The sequence below is a fragment of the Thunnus maccoyii genome, chromosome 11 (genome assembly GCF_910596095.1).
Source record: "Thunnus maccoyii chromosome 11, fThuMac1.1, whole genome shotgun sequence".
Classification (NCBI taxonomy): Eukaryota; Metazoa; Chordata; class Actinopteri; order Scombriformes; family Scombridae; genus Thunnus; species Thunnus maccoyii.
In genome coordinates, this window is record NC_056543.1 from 21,595,124 (window position 1) to 21,619,202 (window position 24,079).

At 39.2% G+C, this 24,079-nt stretch overlaps 2 protein-coding genes across 5 annotated transcripts in view; one reads left to right on the plus strand and one right to left on the minus strand.

The window, feature by feature from the left end:
* sytl5 (synaptotagmin-like 5) overlaps window positions 1-3,037 on the plus strand; it is a 51,501-nt gene extending 48,464 nt beyond the window's left edge. For all 4 annotated transcript variants that reach the window (XM_042426963.1, XM_042426962.1, XM_042426965.1 and 1 more), the window contains one exon: window positions 453-3,037. In XM_042426963.1, the coding sequence (XP_042282897.1) occupies window positions 453-595 (143 nt within the window). In that variant the 3' untranslated portion in view covers window positions 596-3,037. The remainder of the gene's footprint in view (window positions 1-452) is intronic.
* Window positions 3,038-4,243: 1,206 nt separating this feature from the next.
* On the minus strand, window positions 4,244-23,413 carry srpx (sushi-repeat containing protein X-linked). Its single transcript, XM_042427182.1, has 10 exons — window positions 23,112-23,413; window positions 15,550-15,606; window positions 13,246-13,434; window positions 11,604-11,780; window positions 10,234-10,360; window positions 9,980-10,101; window positions 8,267-8,446; window positions 6,773-6,906; window positions 5,110-5,231; window positions 4,244-5,029 (listed from the first exon to the last, which is right to left on the minus strand). The coding sequence occupies exons 1-10, from the start codon at window positions 23,170-23,172 to the stop codon at window positions 4,846-4,848; spliced, it is 1,353 nt and encodes a 450-aa protein (XP_042283116.1). The 5' UTR covers window positions 23,173-23,413; the 3' UTR covers window positions 4,244-4,845.
* Window positions 23,414-24,079: the final 666 nt, after the last annotated feature.

The window sequence follows — 24,079 nt, forward strand, 5'->3', positions numbered from 1 at the left end:
TTGGCTCTGGACATGACAATATGAAAAATATAGAAAATCACCAGCTTTATCTTTTAAAAACCTGGGACAAAAGGCAGGATGGAATATTTAATTGATAATCATTCTGATTTCTCCAGTATTGTACAGTACATGTTTTGTCAGATTTATGAATTTTTTTGCAGTCACAAAGGTCTGAAAATCTGAAAGTTATTCAAGTTGGTTTTCCTTAGTTTGAAAATGTAAACACAGCATTCTTGACCTGGCTTAAATGAATTTGTAGTGTCTTGTAAGCCTATTATCATATGCATAAAACAATAACACTTCATTCATTCATTCTTGTATCATTATAATCTTAAAACGTATATCTATTCATCTAATATGCAAAACTGGAGTGTTGAGGGAGTATAAATGTCCTCAGGGCTCCCTAGTAGTTCTAACAAAGTAAAACAAATGTGTTTGTCTCTCCCCTCAAGGCAAAAGTTACGGGAACGAGGTAGACTGGATGGACTCATACGGAGAGGAACAGCGGCTGTGGCAACGCATGATTGAAAACCCAGAAGTCCCTCATGAGTGTACTCTTATGCTGCGTTCCAGCATGCGCAAGTGCAATACATGAGCCGGGCCGAAGCACAAACAGAGAGAATAAAAGAGAAAAAAGGGAAAAAGTGGTGAAGGTGTGAGGAGAGAGCTGGAGAAGTGGAACGGTCAAGAGAAGCAACACAGCAGAGGGTCCAGGACTCAAATGACCGTCCCTTTCCCTTCTTCTTTCCCCTGAGATGCTCTGTTCAGATTCCTTCTCCTGTCCAGAACAGCCAGTCATGCCTTACACTCTCATCCACATGTGCCCCTCTGCCCTCCAAAGCATCTAGTCTTGACTAAGCACTGCTGTTTACTGCTGTATATGAAAGACATGTGTTGTATGTAACTTACCGTACCTACTGAAAAAGCACACGGCGTGACTCCTGATGTGTATGTCCACGTCTTTGTGATCCATGTACCAGAGTCATTTCTGCATGTAGTTACAGCAACAGAGACCATTTGTAAGGCATTAGATGAGATACTGATCAATAACTTAGAGACTTAGACATTCCCTTTATGAGCAACCAAGCTGCATCCTGGTCTGAAGCACACAATGAGGCTGAGATTCATCCCCCTTGTAAACAGTTGTGAACAGAGGTGGAAAGGGATTAGTGCTAGTTCTACTGCCCTATTGAAGTAGCACTCTTACTTGACTCTATTATTACTGAAGCAGAACTTAAGTACAAGTACAATAGAAGCACTTTTGAGTAGTCACATGATGTATGGTCACTGTGAAAGGACATACCTTTCCAATCCTAATCCCCAGCATGCTCTCCAAAGGGGTGACCATCTGTTATTTGTTTTCTCAGATTACTTTATGACGGAAAAGATTATCAAAGCAAAATCCTACAGTCAATCATTCTGTTAGACTTGCATTTCAAAAAGGAGTTGAATGAAGGTCTTAAACAAATCTCACAGTGTCAAAGTTGATATAATGATTTTAGAAGTAGAAGAAGAGCTGGAACCATCAAATATTTGGTATTTTTAGCGGCTCTAGGGATGGCAATGTCCGTCTATCGGTCATTGGTCCTCCACTTTGTTCCAGATTGAAATATCTCAACAAATATTGGATGGATTGCCATGGAATTTGGTACAACCATTCATGTTCCCCAAAGGATGAATCCTATCAACTTTGGTGGTCCTCTGACTGTTCATTTAGCGCCACCATGAGGTTGACATTCATGGTCTTCGGTGGAATGTCTCAACAAATATCAAATAGATTGACATAAATTTTTTTACAGACATTCACGGTCCCCTCAGGATGAATTGTAATAACTTTGATTGATCCCCTGAATTTTCCACTAGAGCCATCGACATTACAAAATTTTAATTTTCCAGTTCTTTGGTTCATAAGTAAATACTTAAATACTTACAGTACATACTTACTACTTACATTAGTTTATAGAAAACTAATGATATTCCCCTCAACCCCAAGCTACCATTTGTGTTTCGTAAATTAGCAAACGTTGGCAAACAGTATACCTGCTAAACATCACATGTTAGCATTGTCATTGTGAGCATGTTAGCATGCTGATGTTAGCATTTAGCTCAAAACACCACTGTGCCAAAGCACAACCTCACCGAGCCGCTACCATAGCTGTAGACTCTTAGTCTTGTTGTTTGATGAATGACAAACAATTAACTAGTTTTCTGTTCATCGATTAATCGGTTAATTGTTTCAGCACAACAGAAAAATACAGGTTCCTGAAAAATGTACTTACAGTAACAAATGTACTTACAGCTGGTTACTTTCCACCCATGCTGGTTACTTTCCACCCCTGCTGGTCTAAAAAAAATCTCTGGCACAAAGTCTAGACAGATTACACAATACTTTAACTAGCTTTGATGTAAACTTACATAACACTGTATCAGTGTGATAAGTAAACTGCATGGTATTAGAATAAACAGAGGTAGAAGAACAAAAAGTAAAAGTAAAGTAAGTAAAGCACTGATGATGAAATCACTCTACACTCAGCAGTGATTTTAGGTGCATTCCCAGGATCCCTGAGACGGGGGCTGTGTGTTATAGTTTGAGTCAGCACTGAGGCGAGCTGACTTCATCTCAGGGGGTGGAGTTTGGGGGGGAGGGGGCTGATAATGGGTAAATGGACTCAGCGGTCCACCATCCTGTGATGAATCACGCAGCTCACAAAAACAATTCTCAAGTTAAACCCTGTAAAACCATTTTTCATGTGGAATGCCAGTTTTGTTTGCTTGTCCTTGGCAAACCCTCAGCTCTGAACTCCCAGGGCAAAACAGTTTCACACTGCACAATTATAGTAATAATACATGGTGTTCACTGTACAACATACTTTAGATGAGAGACTTGTGCAATACCCAATTACCGAAGAAACTCTATGTACAGCATGTACTATCTCTGTTGTGTCTGGTTTCCAAGCATTAAACTTACTGTATTCAAGCCTATTTTGTCCCATATGTGTTACAGGAATATTTTGAAATAAAAACATCTTTCCATAGATTGACTGTTTGCTTTTTCTGTTGGAGAATATTTCCTATATTATACACTTTATGTGAAATGTTGGCTTTGTACTTACAAGACTAGTTTGTGACACACTACAAAAAATACACTTTTAAAAAACATTTTTTTTTTTTGCTAAAAGAAAATTTGTTTTTAGATTGACTCGCTGAACACAAATGTGCTATAAAAAGCAGAATGTTCTCTCCAATCCCAAAAAGTAAGCGCAAAACAGCAATGATTGGTTAATATAAGGCTTCAGCAGCCTGTGTCAGTCAAATTAAGTGAGTATCTTCCAAAGTTACAGTCTCTTTTAGAACAAAATTCCCCTGGACAGCATTTCCTTGCTGAGCAGTAGTGCAGGGATCACAACACAAAGAGGAAATTTTGTACTAAAATGACTTTGGAAGATACTCACTTGATTTGTCTAATTCAGACTGATGAAGTCTCATATTAGCTTTGGTTGCGCTTTATGCATTTTTAAAGGGGGCCTGTTACACAATTGTTGCTGTTTTTGTTTTTTTGTGTTTCTGTTAATTTTTTGGTTGGTGAGTTTTAGGGAAGTCCTTTCTGAATAGACTCTCATTATCTACCATTCCTGAATACATCAAGTGGTCAGGTATAGGCCCTTTTCACAGAAGACATTTTGACATGTCCCAGTAGAAAAGAAAAGGTGTAAATAATACAGTTAATACAATTAACGATGGCTGAATTCTATTTAGCTGCTTCATTTCCAGGGTTCTGGTATTGTTCATGCTGACTCACTGTCACACTGTCATGACTTACTGGGACACTGGGACAGAGCCATTGTTAATGTTTTAGTAACACCTGTGCTTTTCCTGCTGTGAGAGGTCAAAGTGACACTGTAAAGGACACCAATATATTTTTGGACTTGCAGGAGAAAAACCCTGCCAGTTTGTGCCCAGTAAATAAGTGTTTGTATATTGAAATGAGACAAACTGACTCCCTAACTGACACTTGATCCTGGAAAATGCTTTAAACAAGTTGTTTGTACTGAAAAAGGGTTGAAATGATCTTACTGCAGGGACATTTGTTGTTATTTTAAGAAAGGATGATGCTTGATAAGATGGAGATTTTGCAGTGCTCCTTTCCCCCCCTTTCTTCACTTTCTCTGTTTTCTGCCCAGTATTTTCACCTCAGATGGTTTTGCATATCTCTTGCACTCATATTGACACACTGAAGATCACATCCTCTGTGATAGACATGTTTAATCAGTGTCTTGTAAATTCAGGCGTGGATGTACAGCGTACTAACAGAACAGCATCTACAGTACACAATACACACACAGTGTTCCAGAGAGTGTCAGATAATACATCATTATTAGAGAAGTGGGACATAAATATTAGACAGGCAAAGAGTTTCCAGTTCATACAGTAAAAGACTTTTTGTACAAAACATATTTCTGCTTTGAAAATAATAATAATAATAATAATTATAAAACATACAGATAGACAAGACACAGGAATCAATATGATTGTAATGTACTGTATGACTCATTTCATTTAATAACTGCATTCGATCAATCTCCTAGCTTCAGATCAGCACCATGGCTGACATCCCGACCTTTGATGTCACACACACACACACACACACACACAAATTAACACACGCACAGACGCATACAAACACACACACTTACAACTTCTGAATATAGGGCTGACCGAGTTCAGGTAGGAGTGTGTGACGTGGATAGAAAACAGAACATCTGAGTTGGTCCCGTCTGCTGTGACAGAGGAGGAAAAGGATCAAAGATGAGAGTCCATGGAAGTGCACTGAACGACCGGCGTGTTTTATGATTGACAGGTCTGGCCTGCCTCCTGCTGCAGCACCATCTCGTCCTTGCGGAGGGGGAAGATGTCAATGGTGGTGAATAATTCAGCTGCTGTGATCGGGAACGGGTAGCGCTGCTTGTCCATGCCCTGCTTGTCTACCAAGACCATTTCGAAAGACCTTTGTGAAATCTGGAGCAGTAACCTGGGAAACACACATCAGCTCAGTAAGCATAGGGAGCAGGTCACAGTGCTGAAGTTATGAAAGTGTGTGTGTGTGATTACCTGAGTTGCAGGGCCAGCCCAGGGGAGAGCAGCCTGTGTCGAATTCGGCCAACCTGTGCAGGGTAAGTCCCAACCAGCTCAATGACCGTCACGTGCCTCAGGTCCAGTCCACACTGGGCATGCTGTTACCACGAGAAAGAGAAAATGATCCATATCGCATGGATTACTGGCTGAGCAAGTTTTGCTGTTTAATAACTTTATTATTGATTCTTTTCCAGGCAAAAGAAAACTGAGCACAACTTCTATTACAAAAGATAAAACTCCAACCAATGTTGACACACTATTTTTTAATTATCGATTAAAGCTCGTCTTCACTGACAAAAAGTGTTTTGCTTTTTGTTGTTTCAGTTGGATGTTTGAGCTTCATTGTGCAGAATGATGTATGTGCAGAGTTTGACACTAGAAGACTGTATTCACATTCATCTGCTGAATGAGGAAAATTTCTCTGTCACAACTACTTTGGGAGCCAATCCTTGTCCAATATTGAACTTAATCAAGTGTGATGTGGAAACTTGAAGCCTCCACTGCACAACACTTTTCAATCTTAAACTTTTCAGTTTTAAAAGTTGTCTTTGTTAGTTTGCAGATACAACGAGACAAGAAAACAGATTTGTGAAACACAGAAAAAAAATATTTTCAGTAATTCTTGTCTGTAATCAAATATCATTGTAATAAGAAATCATTGTAATTGCACATCTTTGTGTTGGGGGAATGTTTGAAGAAATTCTAATAATTTTGCCAACAATTTAGTCCTAAAATTTTTATTTTCTTAAAACATGATAAAAAAAATTCCCAGTACAGCAACTTTATTTCAAACTGTTTCCAGTAAATAAGTGTCAGTATCCTGGACAAATTACCTCAGTAACATCGAGAACATAACTTGAATCAAGAAAATGCTTGAAACAAGTTCTTAGTACTTCAGCAAGTTGAAGTTTGAAAATTGAATTTTTAGAACTACATTGTAGACAAAAAAAATCATAATATCCCAGAGCCCAACGTGACATCTTCTAATTTCTTGTTTAGGCTAAAACTCAAGAGACTCTCAACTGCAGTGATATAAAACAGAGAAAAGCAGCAAGTCCTTAAACTGGGGAAGCAGGAATCAGACAACTTTTGGCATTTTTGCTTAAAAAAATGACCATATTAATTACAGAATAGTTGCTGATTAATTTTCTCGATGAATGGACTAAATGTTTGAGCGCTAGATAGCACAGACACCTCCTGATAACCCAACTCAACACGCCAGATTCCAGGAGCCATCACTCAGGTTGTTCACAAGCTGACGTTTGTCTTTTCAAATTATAATCCAGTCACTTTGAAAGGTCAGGCGTTTAAAGACAGCTCTGACTTAATGGTTTCTGACGAGCCAGGAAAGCATCCAACCCGAGAATAGCCTAATCACAGCCTGTGTCAGTGTCATTTCTTTATCGTCTTGACATTTTCTGTTCTTCAGGACACCCCGGTCCTATTTATTTGTCTCACTGCTTTGTCCCACTTTGGCAGCTGAGCGAGGAAGAAGACCAAACACACCATGGTCAACCTTTTTGATCAGCATTAGAGAGGACAAACATTACTTCAGTCATTTCTTCATTCCTGTTCTCCCCTCTACCTCAGTTCCTCTGCATACATACTAGTCATTTTCTCTCTGTAAGGCCTGCCTCACCTGTAAGTTAGTCATCTGGAAGCGATAATTATGATTGGCAGCTGTAGGGGCCGAGATAATGAGGAGTCGTCGTTTCTCATAGAACTGGTCCAGCAGTGCGGCAGCTGTACGGACTCCCACATTGATGTTCATGGCTGTGATGACACAGAATGTACAATTATGTGACATGACATGAAACATGAAACAGGATACAGTGAGATGCTGCATTATTTAATTCATTTCAGGCTGTTCAGCAGATGGAATCAACTATGACACTATTGGTCGAGTATTCAACTGTGATCTGAACATGCAACATGGAGTTGTTGGACAACATTTTCTGGCATTTCATTGAAAATAAATCAAGAAAATAATTGAATCGATTAAAGTGGAAATATTACGCTTTTTGTGGTTTTCTGTTAATTATATATGTTATGATGTCGGATGTCTATTTTAACATGGTCAAAGTTCCAAAACGTAACATTAATTGAAATAGAAAGTCAAAAGCCCAGGCTTCAACCTGCCCTGAACATTTTCAATGGTTTTTTCTACCTTGTTGACGAGCTGATGTCAGCTCATCACACATGCCCATAAACGGCCATCCAATCCATAGCCTTGGTTGCTAAGGTTGTTGCTAAGGTTTTTCAAATGTGTTGTTTGCGTTGTCCCCTCTCATATTTCGGAGTGGATTTCAGCTCAAACATGTACGGATGTATTTGAGGAGTTGACATTCCAAGTAAAGAATGAGAAAAAGTAGTCAAATCCTACTACTATAGTTTGTTTCATGGTTTGTTGACGTAGCCTTCGGAGCCGCTGGAAGTCTGCCGTGATACAGCTTCCGAGAGCTGACCAATCAGCACAGAGTGGGCTCATCTAGGGGGCGCTTAAAGAGACAGGAACTAAAACGGCCTGTTTCAGACAGAGGCTGAACTGAGGGGCTGTGCAAAGGGTCAGTATAGGATAAATAAGGAGAATTTTGAAGTGTGAGATATTCCAGTAGAACCCAGAATATAAATGCGCATGACGGCCTCTTTAATTTATGATAATAATAATAATCATTAGTTGTCGCGATGAATAAGTAATGTAAATGTTACACATAAACTATATTGTTAGTTCTGTGAATGATAATGAAATAATAACTATTGGAGTGAAAATACTAAAAGTTACTTCTGCAACAGTCCCGAATAATATTGTGGCATTATTCCTACTAAACTATATTATTTATCACAATGAGTAAATATGTAATCAAAGTAAAGTTACAATTTTACAATAATCTCTAATGGTCTGTTGCACAAGAGCTGCAGCACAGTCTCTCCCATCGGCTACTTCTTGTCTCACAGATACAGACGTTCAATAGAGGGACGTCCAGTATTGATTATTCTAATCGATGGATGGCAGAGGGGTTCTGTGTTCTCCTCCACTGAGCTGTTCACATGGACACAGTTTAGCACAGGTGAACAAAGTTTACATACTGTGGTTCTGTTTGTGTACATGTGTGCATCTGTGTGAAGTACATACCTGCACAGTTGGTGTCTGTTCCAGACCAGGTGAGTCCATACTGGCACACTCTGGCAGCGCTGCCCTGCAGCTCGTAGCCACCTGTGCATTTGAATTCACAAGTGGCCCCGTAGTTGTCTTTGTCACTGTCACACTTCATATAACCGTTGTCAGGGGGAAATAGTGGGCTGCAGCGGCGCACTACACAGAGAGAGAGAGAGAGAGAGAGAGAGAGAGAGAGAGGCACAATAGACATGTGAGGCAGTGAGGTGGGATTAAAAGAAAGGAGAGAGAGGAGGAGGATTGGCATCTACTGTAGAGCACAAATCTACAAATTCATGGAAATTAATGGAATTTGATGGAATAATTTAATTTGTTTTTCCATATCATATTTAAAATAAACAATCCTAACCTTAAGATATATTTTGTAAGATATTGTATCTAGGTTTAATATCTGAAAAAGTAGTAAACTAAACTAAACACTGGTATAAAAAGGAGCCTCCCAAACTACTGTCACATCATTCACATCTGTGCTTTTCATACTGTGACATGTCAAAATGTCTTATGTGAAAAAGGCTTATTGATGCATATAGTAAGGAAAATACTTGTGATGGAAAATTGATATTTTCTCTGAAGAATATAGGGGAGACCTTCCCCCCAAAAATGGGAAAAATGAATCACCCTCATTGCAAACAATGAGGATACTTTCAAATGTGGATAAGGATCAAACTAAGGACAACGTAGAAATTAAGACAGTAAAGTAAGAAATGTAAACTCCACTGGGTGCTTGTGTCTTGTTAATGTGTATTTGCTTCTTTTCTTTCAAAAATATTTTTAAATTGTTATGAATAATACCATTTTTATCACTAAAACTGTAGCTGTGTCATAATTAAAGTTTGTATCTCTAGACTGAATAATGGAATAATCATAACGGGATATCACGGCCTGCCTGATTCCAAAAGCTCAGACAAATACAGTTGTTGTCTTCATTAATTTTTTAAGTCAGAAAAATATCACATGGCCTCATTATTTTAAGTTACTTGGCTCAGGTGGTCATCAGTCCCTCATGAAGATATCACATGAAATAAGCCCCTGCAGTATGATGGAGGCCAGAGATTAAACTCCACTGTTTGTCACAAAGTTAAGTGGATTTATTTCACCCTTAACATGCTACACTCTGGTCCACTTGTCTGTTTGTTATATGTAACAAATTGCACTGTGTGACTAAAAACCTTTATTTATTATTTTGGACTTAACAAGTCACAGAGGGCCACCCAAACACACCATTACTTGGAGCAGAACCATTTCCTTCAGATATCAATCAAACACAAAAATCTGGTAACACTTTATTTCACGGGTCCATCATTTCCTTGGAAGTTTTCTGGAAAGAATTTCTTAATTATATGTGGAAATAAAACTCAATTCAAACCCAAGTAAACATCCATTCATTCTTAATTTATTGTTGGAAATGTTATTTTTCATTTATGTTGAATTGTGCTCTCACCTACAGACAAATTTCACAAATTGCACTGACTAAAAACATGGAGGGTCCACAAATTCATTAGAAACGTAACAATTGAACACTGTCTCTATTTCGCCCTTTATTAGCAGCAAATTATTAGTACTTTCCTGGAGACTTCTCGGAAATAACCCATAAAATAAAGTGCTGCTAACATCCTGCTCCACACAGATTGATGCGTATATCAAAAACCTTTCATCTCCTCCTCTGCTTACCTCGCACTCTGACAGTGAAGCGGCAGGATCCTTTGTTCCCTGCACGGTCGAACACAGTGTAGGACATCTTATGGAGCCCCTCTGGGAAGTCTGATTTTGAAGGTTTCCCTTTCAGAATAACACTGCAAAAGACAGGCTTGTTTAAATCTTTCACTGAGACCTCCCTGTTCAGACTGGAATAAAAAATAGGACGATAGAGTGCAATGAAGCGACATAGGAGAAAAGTCTAGAAGGGTGTTGGAGATGAGACTTACTCTGTAAGGATGCCATCTGCAGTGTCCACACCCTCCGGTGTTTCCCAGGCCACCCTCGCGGTCAGTTTTCCTGGTTCTGCCCACTTGTCCTTCAGATTAGGACACTTGATTTTTGGAGGATCCATATCTAAAGAGAGTGGCAGCAAAAAAAAAAGAAAAAGAAAGGGAGAAAGCAAATCTCTGAAATCACATCACATGGTCCACATTTAAATACATATTACTACATAGGCCACAAATGGAGAGTAAGAAATTTGGTTTCTATTGGCCAAACGTTAACAGTGATAACCGTGGCAGATTTACCACTCAAATTATAAATATTTATTGCTTTTTGAAACAATGGCTCCATGATTTTAGACAGAGACAGACAAAAGCAGGCTCCTCACTCAAGCCAGTGACTGACAATCTTGCTGGGTGAGATGACAACTGTTGCCAACATATTTTATCAGCTATTGCCAGCTAGCATTCACTCCATGACTTGGATTAAAATGCTGTCACCAGCTGACTTTTTAATGTTTCCAGCTGTCTTGTTAACGAGGAACATAAAAAAGGCGTCTTAAATATGCACTTCATGGCTACATACATGATACCATACTAAAAGACTGGAGCTAAAGCTGTGTGTCCAGTGCAAAAAGTCAGCAACCTCACCAGTTGGTGATACATGAAGGAAAAAATTGTTTTTGTATTGCAGTGTAGTGCTAATTAGCTAGAATTCTCGCAAACTGCCATTTTATTCCATCATTACCTGTTTGGCTGTTCAACAAACAGACTAGTCACCTATTGTAACACATTGTATTCTTGAAGCACCATTTACCAACACAAACACCCGAACTTAAAGAGTTCAAAGAGCAATGATCATGACAGACAGAGACATTGAGAGATGATAACAGTATTAGAGGTGATCCGGCCAAAGTCTTTGTTTCAAGATCGTTGCTCTGAGGAAACATGAGTCTTGAAAGTATCCTTACAGACAAACTTAGAAGACTCAACGTCATTTCACAAACAACCCTGGTGAGGATGTGATGGCTGTGATGCAGCGAGATCTGAGTGAGTCTCTGCAAGCGAACACAAACCAAGGTAGAAAGACTATTCATTCATTTATATGATCACCTAAGTGAAAGCAGTTATAACTCAGCTTTCTGTGAAAAACATTTTCAGTCATTTTCAGGCTCAGACTCACTGCAAAGAAGTGAAAAACATTTACCATGTATTTTTATTCAAACATCAATTATCTAACTTTGCATTATGAGGAATACTCTTTGTTGTTTAGGCTTTCATTCAGCATCTTTGCGCCTTAAGAAAGTCATTAAATCAGTCTGTTACACATTAGGTATTTACCGTGCAGCTGCAGAAAAGAACACAAACTCTCTTACCAACACAGGTCGGGACTCCAGCGCTCCACATCTTGCTGTGCTGGCAGGTCGCCGTCTTCTGGCCCTTCAGACTGAATCCAGGGGAGCAGAAGAACTCACAGCGAGAGTTGAAGTAAGAGCCGTCTGAACACTTGTAGCCGCCGTTATTGGGCATGTTCAGTTTAGGACAGCGGATCTCTGTCAGAAAGAGCTCAATGTTTTTTAAGGGCCTTTTTGACAATTTTATTTTTCAGGTATTTCAAAGTATGTATATCGAAACGCTAGATCTTCTCACCCACCCCCACCCAACAAAAACAAGTGGAAATACAATAAAACAAATGCCAGAGAGCAATAAAATTATTAACATATTTGCTTATGACATTCTTAATCTTGTTCTTTCACACTCCTTTTTTGGTTCATATTTTCATCCAGACCACTTAAAAATGTTCTCCACACTTTGTTTAACATTTCATCGGAGCTATAGTGAATTTTCTCCAGGTATAGTGAGGATATAATTTCATCCAGTCACTGTTTAAAAGCACATTTCCAATTCTTCAAGATAAGTCTTTTGGCTGTGACCAGCAACAAAGCATCTATAGAGCAGCAACCAAAAAGAACCTTTCTGTCATAAATAAAAGAAAACCTGTGAAAAATGTATAACCAACATTTAACCAAACAGCAGAGATTGATGAATACAATTTGTTCAGCCTTTTAGTGCGTAATGTCAGTGATAAATCAATGTGACCTAGATAAGTCCATCCCTTGCATTTGTTGAATATAAATGTACCCTTTTAAAAAGAAAAAAACTCTCCCGTAAAGCAAAACTCTTTGCTAGATGCCAGAAAGAGATCGGTCTTGATGGAGTGCTGCTTTGAATTAAAGGTTTTCGTTTTTCTATTCAGTTTAGCTTTCTGCAGTGAATTTAGACTGATGCATTATTAAAACTCACAAGTGTGTTGGCCTTCTTCAGAATAGTTTTCATTGTGTTTGATGTCATTGTATAACTGATCAGCACTACTGTCTTGAGGAAGAGGCCTTTAAGCCGAGCTGATTCTGGAGCAGCGATGGTAGTTGTAGTAATAGTCGTGGCAGTAATTTTCCATCGGTATTCTGAGTAACAACGGCTTGACTTAGTTCCCCCAGGGTCTAAATAGTGTTTCCAAAGAGGCTTTCACACTCTGACAAGAATAAACCTCTGAGAGAAGCAAAGGATCTAAGAAATGTGTGGTATAAACATGAACTAATTTAAAAATCCTGAACATCAGCTACAGGCAGTTTGAATTTTAATGTAAAATGTGATTAGAAAGAGACTGCTTTTTTTTTTAATTAAATAAATTATTAATTAAATATTTAAAGATGATTGCTCTTTTGGGGAAATTTGTTGCACAGGGTGATATCTCTTTAAACTACTTTTAGCTGCTAGCAAGAGAGCTATCACACAGAAATGACTCAGAAATCCTCCAACAAATTACAACTGAACTGTATGAAGAAACTGGCCTTCATCTTAAGACTATGATATGAACAATATGTAAAATAGTGGACTGTACAGTGTATGTGAACACACTCAAAAATGTAAGAATTACTATCAGCCTTTGGGAATCCATGAGGCAAACCTAGTATGTAGATGTATGGACATAATGTTCAGGTGGATGTCACTTCTCACCTCGGCAGGCGTAGTTAGAGGACCAGTGTTTGCTGGCCATGCACACCACTTCTACGCTTTGGGCCTCGTATCCCTGCTTACAGCGGATTTTACAGCGTGTCCCCATCACGTTCCTGTAGTGCTCTCCTCTCGGGGTGCGACAGCTCACGTCACCATGTTTCACCTTGATGGGTGCGCACCACGGGGTCCCTAAAAATGGAGAAAAGAGAACCGTGCTGACCTTTTCCTTTACTGCATCAAAGCAATTATGTTTTTATGGTACTCCCTCGTAATGGGAGAGAAGGTGGTTAATATCAGTGTTCAATAACTGGCACTTACCTGGAGACCATAAAAGCTTTGAAAGACTTTCTTGTAAGTGTGAAAATGTGAAAACCCGCCCATCATCTGAGCACAGACAGATATGGTGGATTTCTCATTACCTTATCTGTGATTTCCCATAATCCAGCGGTGTCTCGTGAGGATAAGACAAACAATGATGTGTTAAGGGCACTTATGTGTGTGTGTGTGTGTGTGTGTGTGTGTGTGTGTTTGTGTGAGTGTGTGTGATAGAGTGAGAAAGTCTCCTCAAAGATAAAAGTCTATGTTGAGAGTGCAGCTCTTTATTGATTCTATTCACGCTACTGATTTCGAGAATCAGCTCTGCTTATTGTGCTATTATGCTGGAACCATTTCCATCCCTCCAGGCTTTATTGTGTACTAAACATGTTGATTAGACTAACTACAACCATAACAGTGTTACTCTAGCTCAATAAAGTCATTATTTTTACACCTTCTAGTGTCTATACAGTACATGTGAGGCTATGGGCAGCAGCTGATTAGCTTAGTTTGGCATAAAGACTGGAAACAGGGGGGAAAGCTAGCCTAGGTTAGCATAGGCTCATTAAAAAGGTAACAAAATCCACCAACCAGCACCTCTTAAGCTCACTAATTAACACTTTATATCTTTGCTTGATTAATCCGTACAAAAACTAAAGTGTAAAGAAAACAAATTGTGATTTTATGGGGGATTAACCAGTGATGGGTAAGAATTAGTCCCACACATAACCCCCCAGTAAAGACACATTGTCATTTTTACTTTACTTTTACGCAAAATTTAGTCATTTGTGCTCTCAAATAAATGATTCGTGCTCTCAATTTAGCATTACGTATCACCTTCATGCCATTAGTCTTGTCTTGCATGTTCCCTTCACACTCTCCCTCTTGGATTTAATACAGTTATATTGATCTACTGAGATATGTGGTTATTTTTCAAGTTTTGGCTGTTAAACACAACATTGTGTAATCTTTGAGTTCCTCTTTAACAGACTGTTTCACCATAAAAGCTTTGACGACAATGCGGATGTCATCCAGTTCATAAAAACTCAGCTTCAGGGTTCTGCAGTGCTCCATAAATAAATGTGCCACTCCAGGCTTTTAATGCCTTATACAGACAGAGGGGAGGATTTAAAAAATATAATGTAATATAATTAATATAATATAATATAATGTATAATATATATAATACAATATTAAATTGAGAATATGAATCAGTAGTTTGTGCGCACAAATTACTTATTGGGGAACATTAGTTATATACTGTGTAAACAATTTTTTTGACAGCTTCTGGGCTCAATATCCCTCCCTACCAGACAACCATGTTTGTTTTCAAAGTTTCTCCGCCCATATTGGATACCTCTACTCATCTCTACAAAGCTTGCGTAAAAATTCCTTTTTTGATGCCAAGTTTGAGGGGCCACAAGGTTTCTATTCCAATACGCGGAAATCAAAATCTGCAGTTTATTTCCTGCTGGCTCAGGACAAACACTCAGCTTGGTAAACCAACACACACACACACACACATGCATGCACTTGGAGAGGAGAATACACACCATCTTAGGCTAATTTCCAGTTGGAATAAAAATGAGTATTCATCACACAGCAAGCCTCCCACACTCCTGGTCTCTCTGTATGTGTGTGTGTTGGCAAAGTCTCCACAACCACTGAGTAAGAGAAAATAATACTACATTTGAGCTTTTACACAAGGGGAGAGTTTGGCTTGGCTTCGAGGATAATGTTCCGTGTCTAAGTGACCCGGAATTTAAAGCTAGAAGCATCTTTGACGTAACTGTGTCAGTTTACAAAACTGGCTGAACTAACTTCTGTTGAATTATGACTCATTAGGGGAACTTCATGAACTCTCAAAGAGCTATTTTTCTGTATGAGGTGAGGTATTTCGGGAAATCGTGTTTATTTTGATCTCAATAAAATGATCCCTAAATTGAAATGTGGGTCACTTTTCAGAATGCACGTGTGTATTGCAGTCACCTTTATATCTACGAGAATACCAGTCCTCATCGTCTCCATAGGCGTACTGTCCTGACCCTGGGGATAAAAGGAAAGGAGAAAAAGAAACTAATACAAAGAAAAGCGCTGCATCCAAGATGTTAGGCAATGTTTGAAAGCATTGTCCTGGGCTGACCCGTAAGGTACCGAGAACAGGCTTACAAAGTATTGCTTAAGTATTTATCTGAACCAGACTCTGGGGGGTGATCTGGATCTTTTGGACAGGAGACATGCAGAAAGAAGAAAAGATCGTCTTTTTCCATCTGGTTTGGAAAAAGGAGTCTGTTTAACACAAAGATTCACTGATTCAATCCAGTGGTTTCTTGTTACGGCCCCCTGTTATGTTTGGTAGAAACGGAGGATGTAAAAATATTTTGAGACTCTTTGTTCCAAAACAGCTCCCATAGATTATACTTACCATAGATAGATATACATTTTAATTCAGCTTTAACATTGCACACATCACTCAGACACAGCAAAAGATGTTTTTGACTGTAAAACAGCAGCATCGAAGGAGGACTAAAATGTTTCTCAGTGGTGGCTGCAGGACACAGTTCAGTGGCACTGGTGAAAGACAAATGTGAGGAGAATTGTGATGAGCAGGGAGGATTATTTTAGGAATGAGGAAGGGATGGAGGGAGATAGAGCAGCTGAGGAAGCAATAAAACAAGGATAGAGGAAATGGGTGAGGAAGGGGTTAAAATGGGGGAAGGGTGTTCAACCTTGGCCCCGGGATGTTTTGAACTCCGGTGTGAATGTGTCCTCTGTTCAGGATCCACAAGGGAAGAGTGTTCCACCCTCCTCTAGCTTCATATACTAGTTTCATGTTGGTCACTGAACCTGATACTGTGCGTACATCTCCCGTCCCCTTTCCCCGTTTCCCATCGTGGCTTTTCTGTCAGTTTAATAAAAGCTGTCTGGACCAAAATGCTGCAAATCATCTAACACACGCACAACAAGCTCTGAGGTTTTAGCAGTCAGATCACACAGCATGGATTGTACAGAGCAAACACGCAGACTGAGTGAGTCAGATTTAGCTGTCTAATGGGAAAACCCAAAGTGTCTGCTGTTTAATGGAGAGAAGGAGACACAGGAAGGTATGGAAAACTAATCACAGGTGTGTGTGTCTGTGTGTCTGTGTGTGTGTGTGTGTGTGTGTGTACGTGTATATGTGTGCGTGTGTGTCTCCCCCTTCAAAGTGCACATTAGTTAGAGACACACACACCAGAAGAATGATCAACTTTCAGCCATTTCAGGCAAACAGGAGCTACTTGTTTTGACTGGCTGGCAGGTGTTCCCAAAATCCATGACTTAAAGGGGACGGAACATGCTTTTTGTGATTTTCTGTCATTCATATACTGTTATGTTGGATGTTAAACATGGTCAAAGTTCCAAAACTTGAGGTGAATCTATGTAAAAATGCCCCCTGCATCAAAAGTCAGGGCTTCAGCAAGCTCTCAACACTGTTTGCAAAGCTACTATATCCCTGTCGAACTGACGTCAGATCATTCACACATTCCTACAATTGGCCGTCTGTTCCACAGCCTTCATTGCTAAAGTTGTTTCATGGGTTGTTCAGGTTGTCCACTTGAATATTTCAGATTGGATTCAGGCTACAGAATGCACGGATTTATTTGAGAAGTTTGTATTTCAAGTAAAGAATGATAAATAGAGGCAAAATCTGCCGACAGGAAGCTTCCATGAGCTAACCAATCAGAACAGAACAGGCTCATTGGGAGGGGGGCCTTAAAGAGACAGGAGCAAAAACAGCCTGTTTCAGACAGAGGCTAAACTGAGGGACTGCATACAGGATCAGTATAGGATAAATAAGGAGTTTTTTGAGCTGTAAACCATGCAAAGATTCCAGTAAAGCCCCAGAATATAAATATAGACCTGAAAATGTGCATATGTTCCCTTTAATTATTCTCTCTTCTACAGACACAAATCCCAACATTTCTTAAACACTAGTTATGGTCAGCATTTTTTTCTGCAATGGACATTCAGTGTAATTACATTTAGCAAATACTTCTGTACATAGTAGTTTTTACTGTAAGCGGCGGAGTCCGCCAGTCCCGTGCTGGTTTCAAGTTGCCTGCAAACCAATGATACGCAGATGATAATGTTTTGTACTGTGTGACCGATTCTGTCCAACAGCCATCATGAAATTACAACTCTCCTTTAATGCACTGCAAGATGCACTTATTCATCTTAAATTGGTACCCAATGAAAATAAAAATGCTGTGTTCCAGATCCAAAGATATAGATTATAATCATTTCTATATCTCTACTTTAACTTTTACTTTAACTGTTTAACTTTGAGAGGGTCACAGAATATAAATATCTTGGCATCTGGCTTGATGACAAACTTACATATTTTAATATCACATAGAAATCCTTCTTATTTAGCTACGACAAAAGCTCGGCCTGTTGTAAAGAAACAGAAGCAGCTTCCCTCTGACCTGTAGAAAGAGGGTTGTTGATGCAGTTTTCCTGTCAGTTCTGGATTATGGGGTTGTCATTTATCGACATGGTGGCTGCCTCCACTGTGAGGCCCCTAGAGTCCACTTACCACTTGGCCCCCTGGTGACAAATACAACACTCACCACTGCATCCTATACGCTAAAGTTGGTTGGCTTTCCCTATCCAAGAGATGTAATAACCACTTATACTTATTTATCCACAAAGCCCCTGGTGTAAAATCCCCAACTTATATATATAAAAAACACTTATAACTCTGTAACTTCAAGAACATTCTTGATAAATGCTTTCTACCGGTTACTTTCTGTCTGTAATTTCATTTAACTATGCAAGGCGTTAGTGTAAAAGAGCATGTATGCTCAGCCAACCTACTCTGTATGAATAAATAAGTAAAAGCATTCAACTGGTATAACATGGGTTGATTTTTATTATGAAGGAGCCACAGGAATCACCATGCGGTCATCAAAAATGCATCTACATAACCAGACAACCGTCATTTTCAGCACTTTTGGATGTAACCCACATCAGTTTTAAATATTGCAGGAAGTAATGGAACAAGAGGGAGCAGATGTAGTGAGCTGTTAGACGAAGAGCCGCAGGCAACGGGCTGCATAACTCTAACTTTTCAACAAGCCAACTTTACTGTCCTCTGCTGAAACTGCTCACCACGTGTGCAGTATGAAATCAGATTCAGATGGGAAAACAGTTGATTATTGACCGACTTCTTTATTAAAACAACCTGAGTTTGTTTGGCTGTGGTGTAAACAGATACATACAGACCCCCCAAAGTTCCAAAAGATTTTTTTTAAATCTTGTGTCAACTTATTATCTTGTTACTGACCGATTTTCTTTCAACCAACTACTCAATTAATCAAATAATAATTTCAGTTTTTTCAGTTTCATTTTTTTTCATAATACAAACAAAATGTGGTTTGGGGTTTTCCACCTCTGAAGTAACCAGCAGTACAGAGGACATACAAGGACACCGACAGCAGTGTGAACACAGAATAACTCGCAATATAAACCAGAAGATATGCTACATAAACAAACTTTCAGAGCCAAGACAAGCCTTTTTGTGTGTGAAGTCATCTCTGTACAAAAATCTGTTGAACGAGCCTGCAGGGACAGAGCAAGACACACAAACATGTCTGTGCTGTATAAGCCGCACAGAGCAGAGGCCGTCAACCAGAAATCAAAAGTAAAAACTGTTTTGGCGTCTGCGCTGTGTGAGTAAGTTTCATTGAAATTAATCAATTTGCTATATGCTAGCTATGACAGTTGTCAATACACAAAACGAAATGTGCCATAAATTAGGTTAGTATTCCTATGGAAGCCCAGTGTTAATGTTTTCCTTAATACATCCATGAGGTTGCTGTTGTCATTCTTCTTGCCTGTAGGTGGCGCAGGTTAGAAATCGATCCCTATTTACTATAAAGTGCGCTGTTTATCTTCTGACATTTTATTTGATTGTCCAAATGCTGAATGTGTAAATTTATCCACTATATAGCACATAAACATATAAAAAATTCCACAATGGAACAAAAAATTAATGTCCATAGCATGTATAAAGCATTACATTTACAGATGCGAAAATATCTGACTCTAAACATGTTAAAGCTGACTGACAGAATGATGATGATTGATGAGTGTCCAAAATCTCATTGTACTGCTCACTATAGAGTAAAATATTGAGAGTTATACAGGGAGAAGTGAAGAGTGATTTTGGACACTTCTCAGGTCTGAAAATGCTGCAACTCTGCGGTTAGATGATATTTACTCAGTCTGGCTTGTCCTTGTCGATAAAAGTATTTGAGATTCAAAGTCTAGGAGGAGAATATGTGATCTGAGACTTATTTTCATTTAGATCTAATAAATCTCTCAACATGATGAGGTTAGATCTTCAGCCAGCATCATCCTCTTGTTTGTTTCTTTTCTACTTCAAATGACTTCTTAGTAAGAAAAATGTCAAACTGTTAACAGTGGAGAGAGCATAAAAGCTTGTCTTCCTGACAAATTGATAAACTTTCAATTACAGAGGCTGATAATCCAATTAGTTTTTCTCTGCAGGTTTGTAATAAAAACTGTCATTATATGGAAGCTTGTTATCTGTAAATGTTAAAGGCATAGCTACAAGCTAACAGAGCAGAAAATAATATCTTTAACTTCATTTCTTTAACTCTCAATTCAACATGATTGCAGAGTTACAAAATTCCTTTTGGAGCACTAAACTGATTTCTGTCCCAAACTCTATACCAACACGCCTGCTGCTCCTTTCTTAACCACGTCAACATTTCCTGAAACTCAAGAACAAACTCTTGATCCTGTTGTTAACTCATCTGCAGTGATGGACCCATAGATCAACACAATATATAGTATTAATGGTGAAAAATAAATCTTTTTAAGAGTTAAGAGTGTAAGTAAAGGCTAAGGCTACTCATCAGTTAGGGTTAGGTTATGGTTTTTGGCTTTGATTTGATTGATAAAGTATTAAAAAAGGGTGGTAGGACTAGAAAAGTTCTACTTCATCCTTCGCCCTTGTCGAACATTGAATGGTTATTATTTGTGTTGCTCACTGAAAGTTTGCTGTTATTTTTATTTGTTTTCTCTCTCTGCCTATATATTTTGTTTTGTTATTTTAACATGTTTGAAATAAAAAAGAATCTAATCTAATCTAATCTGATCTGAGTAGGATCATGCACCGGATTACCTGAGACACAAAAATGAGTAATAGCAGCAGAGTTCATTGGAAATGATTCCTTTTGAAAGTATTCATGCAGATGTACAGATAGAAACCTACAATTATATACTGCTAGAATAACACAGCATTTATCTGCCTGCGCTTAATGCTGCACCAATCAGTACATTTGTATTAACAATGGATATAAAATGACTAACGGCCAGATTACACCAGGCATGGACATGGTGCAACACGTCCAAACCCTGCGTAACCAACTGCATTATCACCTGGCAAAACTCAATATGCATGCAGTGACAGAGAATGGAGTTGGTATAGCAGGTAGAAAACCCCGCTCCGCCCGGCCTACGTGATGCACTGCATCCATGTCTGCTGTATTTCAGCTGTAAGTGTGATGTGGAGGTTGTCACTCATAGAATTATCACCTGACTCTCCGGTTACCTTCAGCTCTATCAACATAGCATTTTATCTTATCTTGAAACTTAATTTAATTGATTTTTTGGCCACTTGGGGGCAGCGCAAACAAGTTGTGAGAGCATTTACGTATAACTTTTTAAGCTGATATTTTGAACTTGTTAGCAAACAGCTGCTTATTTACAGCAGTTAGTCCAATATTCACTCTCTTTTAACTGTTTTGGTTTCTATCAAGTCCTGAGGGAAACATCTGGCTCTTTAGCTACTAAATGCTTCACTATGTTCACCAGCTAGTTGCTAACTGTGTTTGTTTGCTGTTTGGTGCAGAGCATGTAGTGTACAGTGGGCTTTTAGGGCTTCTTGCTGCAACCAAATACTACACTATGAGAGCTGTGAGAGTGAACTAAAACAGTAAAGTTTTGGGCTTGACAGTTAAACAATGACCTGAAACTCGCTATGAAGCTCCGTAAAGCTGAGAGGAGCTGCTTAGCCACTGATAATTCTCTGTAGGTTCATCACTACGAGCGACACCTCTCACATTACACATTATTATTATGAAAATATTGATTAGTCTGAATCTAAATATTTGCAACAGTTCATTCTAACGATATTATTATTATACGTGCTGCTTTAATTTCTATCTAGAACCACATAAAACATCTCTGATTAAATATTTATTAATTAACAGATAGTTTCTGATCTGTTCTTTGGTCGTTCCTTTGTAACTGTTCAGGATTTACCTCATAAAGTGTTGCTCATTTTTGTGGCAGAGACACTACTTTAGAGTAATGGTTCTCCAGTGATGGTGCTGACATTTCCTGAAGTTACTCCCTGTATGTGTGGAGGATCTCTGCCTCAGACTCACATCAGTAGCATCATGGAAAATATGATTAGGCTCTCATGAATACTTGCTGTTAAGGGGTTTAACTGTACGAAGCAATGCAGAACACTGGCCTTAAAAAGAAATCCCAAAGATTTCCGCTGTTATTAAAGGCATGCACACACAACTGATAAATGGGCTAACTGACCACCAGAACAAACACCAGCACACCACTGTACCCCTCATAAATTCACACACGCACAAGTACGGACCAGAGGCCTGACTGTCAGGTCGACAAGCAGTTTTTAGTCTGTCAGTGTAAATCTGCTCGCCAGCTTGTGTTCATGTTCCAGCCTGTATGATCATACAGCAGTGGTGGTGAGCCATTCTCAAACCATCTACAGGCACATAGCCACTGTGACTGCACACACACACACACACACACAAAACTCTTACGTCCAGACTTTGAAGTCATTTCAGCTCCTCACTGCAGACTACAGGCTCTGCTCTGTCTGGCTCCGTCTATCCTGGCAGCCTGTATGTTCCCTTATGTTGGATGCCATACTTCAGTGTGTGTGTGTGTGTATGTGTGTTTTACAGAGGGTCCTTCTCTGTTTACTCAACACCAGGACAGAAACCCATCAGTAAAGTACTGTAAAATACTCCAGGCAAGCTATACCAACATGCACCAGATGTGACATCCCTCTGCAGTAATTAATTTGGATGATGGAGGTTTTGCTCTCGGGCTCTTGTGAAAGAATATAAAGCATACAAATTGAAGACAAGGAAAAGCTCTGCACCTCAGCTTCCATTAAAGCCACAGACTGAGCTCTGTGCAGAGAAACGTCCCCCAGATGCACACTGTACTCCCCCCGCTTTCCTCCCCCTCCACGTAAACACAAGCGCGGTTCACCAAAAACCATTAGTGGAGATAAGAAGCCTCAAATACATGCAAGAACTGCAAAATAAAAACCTACAAAAAACAGAAAGCGTTTACTATAAATCCAGCATTAAAACGGCTATATATCCCATTTTCATCAGACTGTCTAAAGATAGCCTGTTCGATTATTTGATCCGGACCAGAAGAGTAGAGAAGTAAACGGGGGTGAATGTGGGCCCTTTTTTATCGGTCCTTACCTTCGTACCCGGCGCAGAAGCACAGCTGGACAAACAGGAGCACCAGCGGCCACATGTCCATATTGAGAAGCGGGACAGACGCTCTTCAACATGTGAAGGGAGCTTGCAGGAAAACTTCCAGCGCATTCCTGCTTTCCAAAGACCCGCCTCTTGCTCCAGAAACAAGGGAGGATTCTCCAAACACAGTCAGGCTGACCGGTATGAGGGAAGGCAGATAGTGAAGGCTTTGCCAACCCCTGTTGGTAAACTGTGACATGTATTCATCATCACCGCAAGGGACTGAACTAATAATAAACCCACTTATTAAAGTTATTTTACTCATTAAAGTCTCTGATCTCATGCACTCTGAATGTTTATTTACCCAGTTAGTTACTGCACATAAGTATGATTTAGAGGTACCTGAGTACTCATAAATACTCAACATACAAATAATGAACAGTTTATAAAATATTATCCAGTGGTTCCCAACCTAGGGGTCGGGATCCTGTGAGTAGCAAGAAGAGTCTGAGGGGTCCAGAGGACAGAGTTAGAAAATATATACTACTTATATACTTATAAATACTAATTAATTTACCCTCTTCTAGCCTTTAAAAATACTTCAAATTAAACAATCTGATAAGGATTAAAAAAACACCTTTGGGATGAGCTGCTAATGTCCACACTATGGCCATACCTGAGGGTTACCTAAGGTTATTTTACCTGAGGGGTCACAGGTAGACAGTGTGTTATTTTAAAGGACCATTGTGTAGAATTTAGTGGCATCTAGGACTTGACAGAAATTGAATATAATATTCATAAGTATGTTTTAATTAGTGTATTATCACCTGAAACTTAAGAATCGTTTTTGTTAGCATAGAATGAGCCCCATTGCACCGCCATGTTTCTACATTAGCCCAGAATGGAAAAACCAAACATTGGCTCTAGAGAGGGTCTTTTGCGTTTTCCACAAGTTTCACGGCCACCGTAGA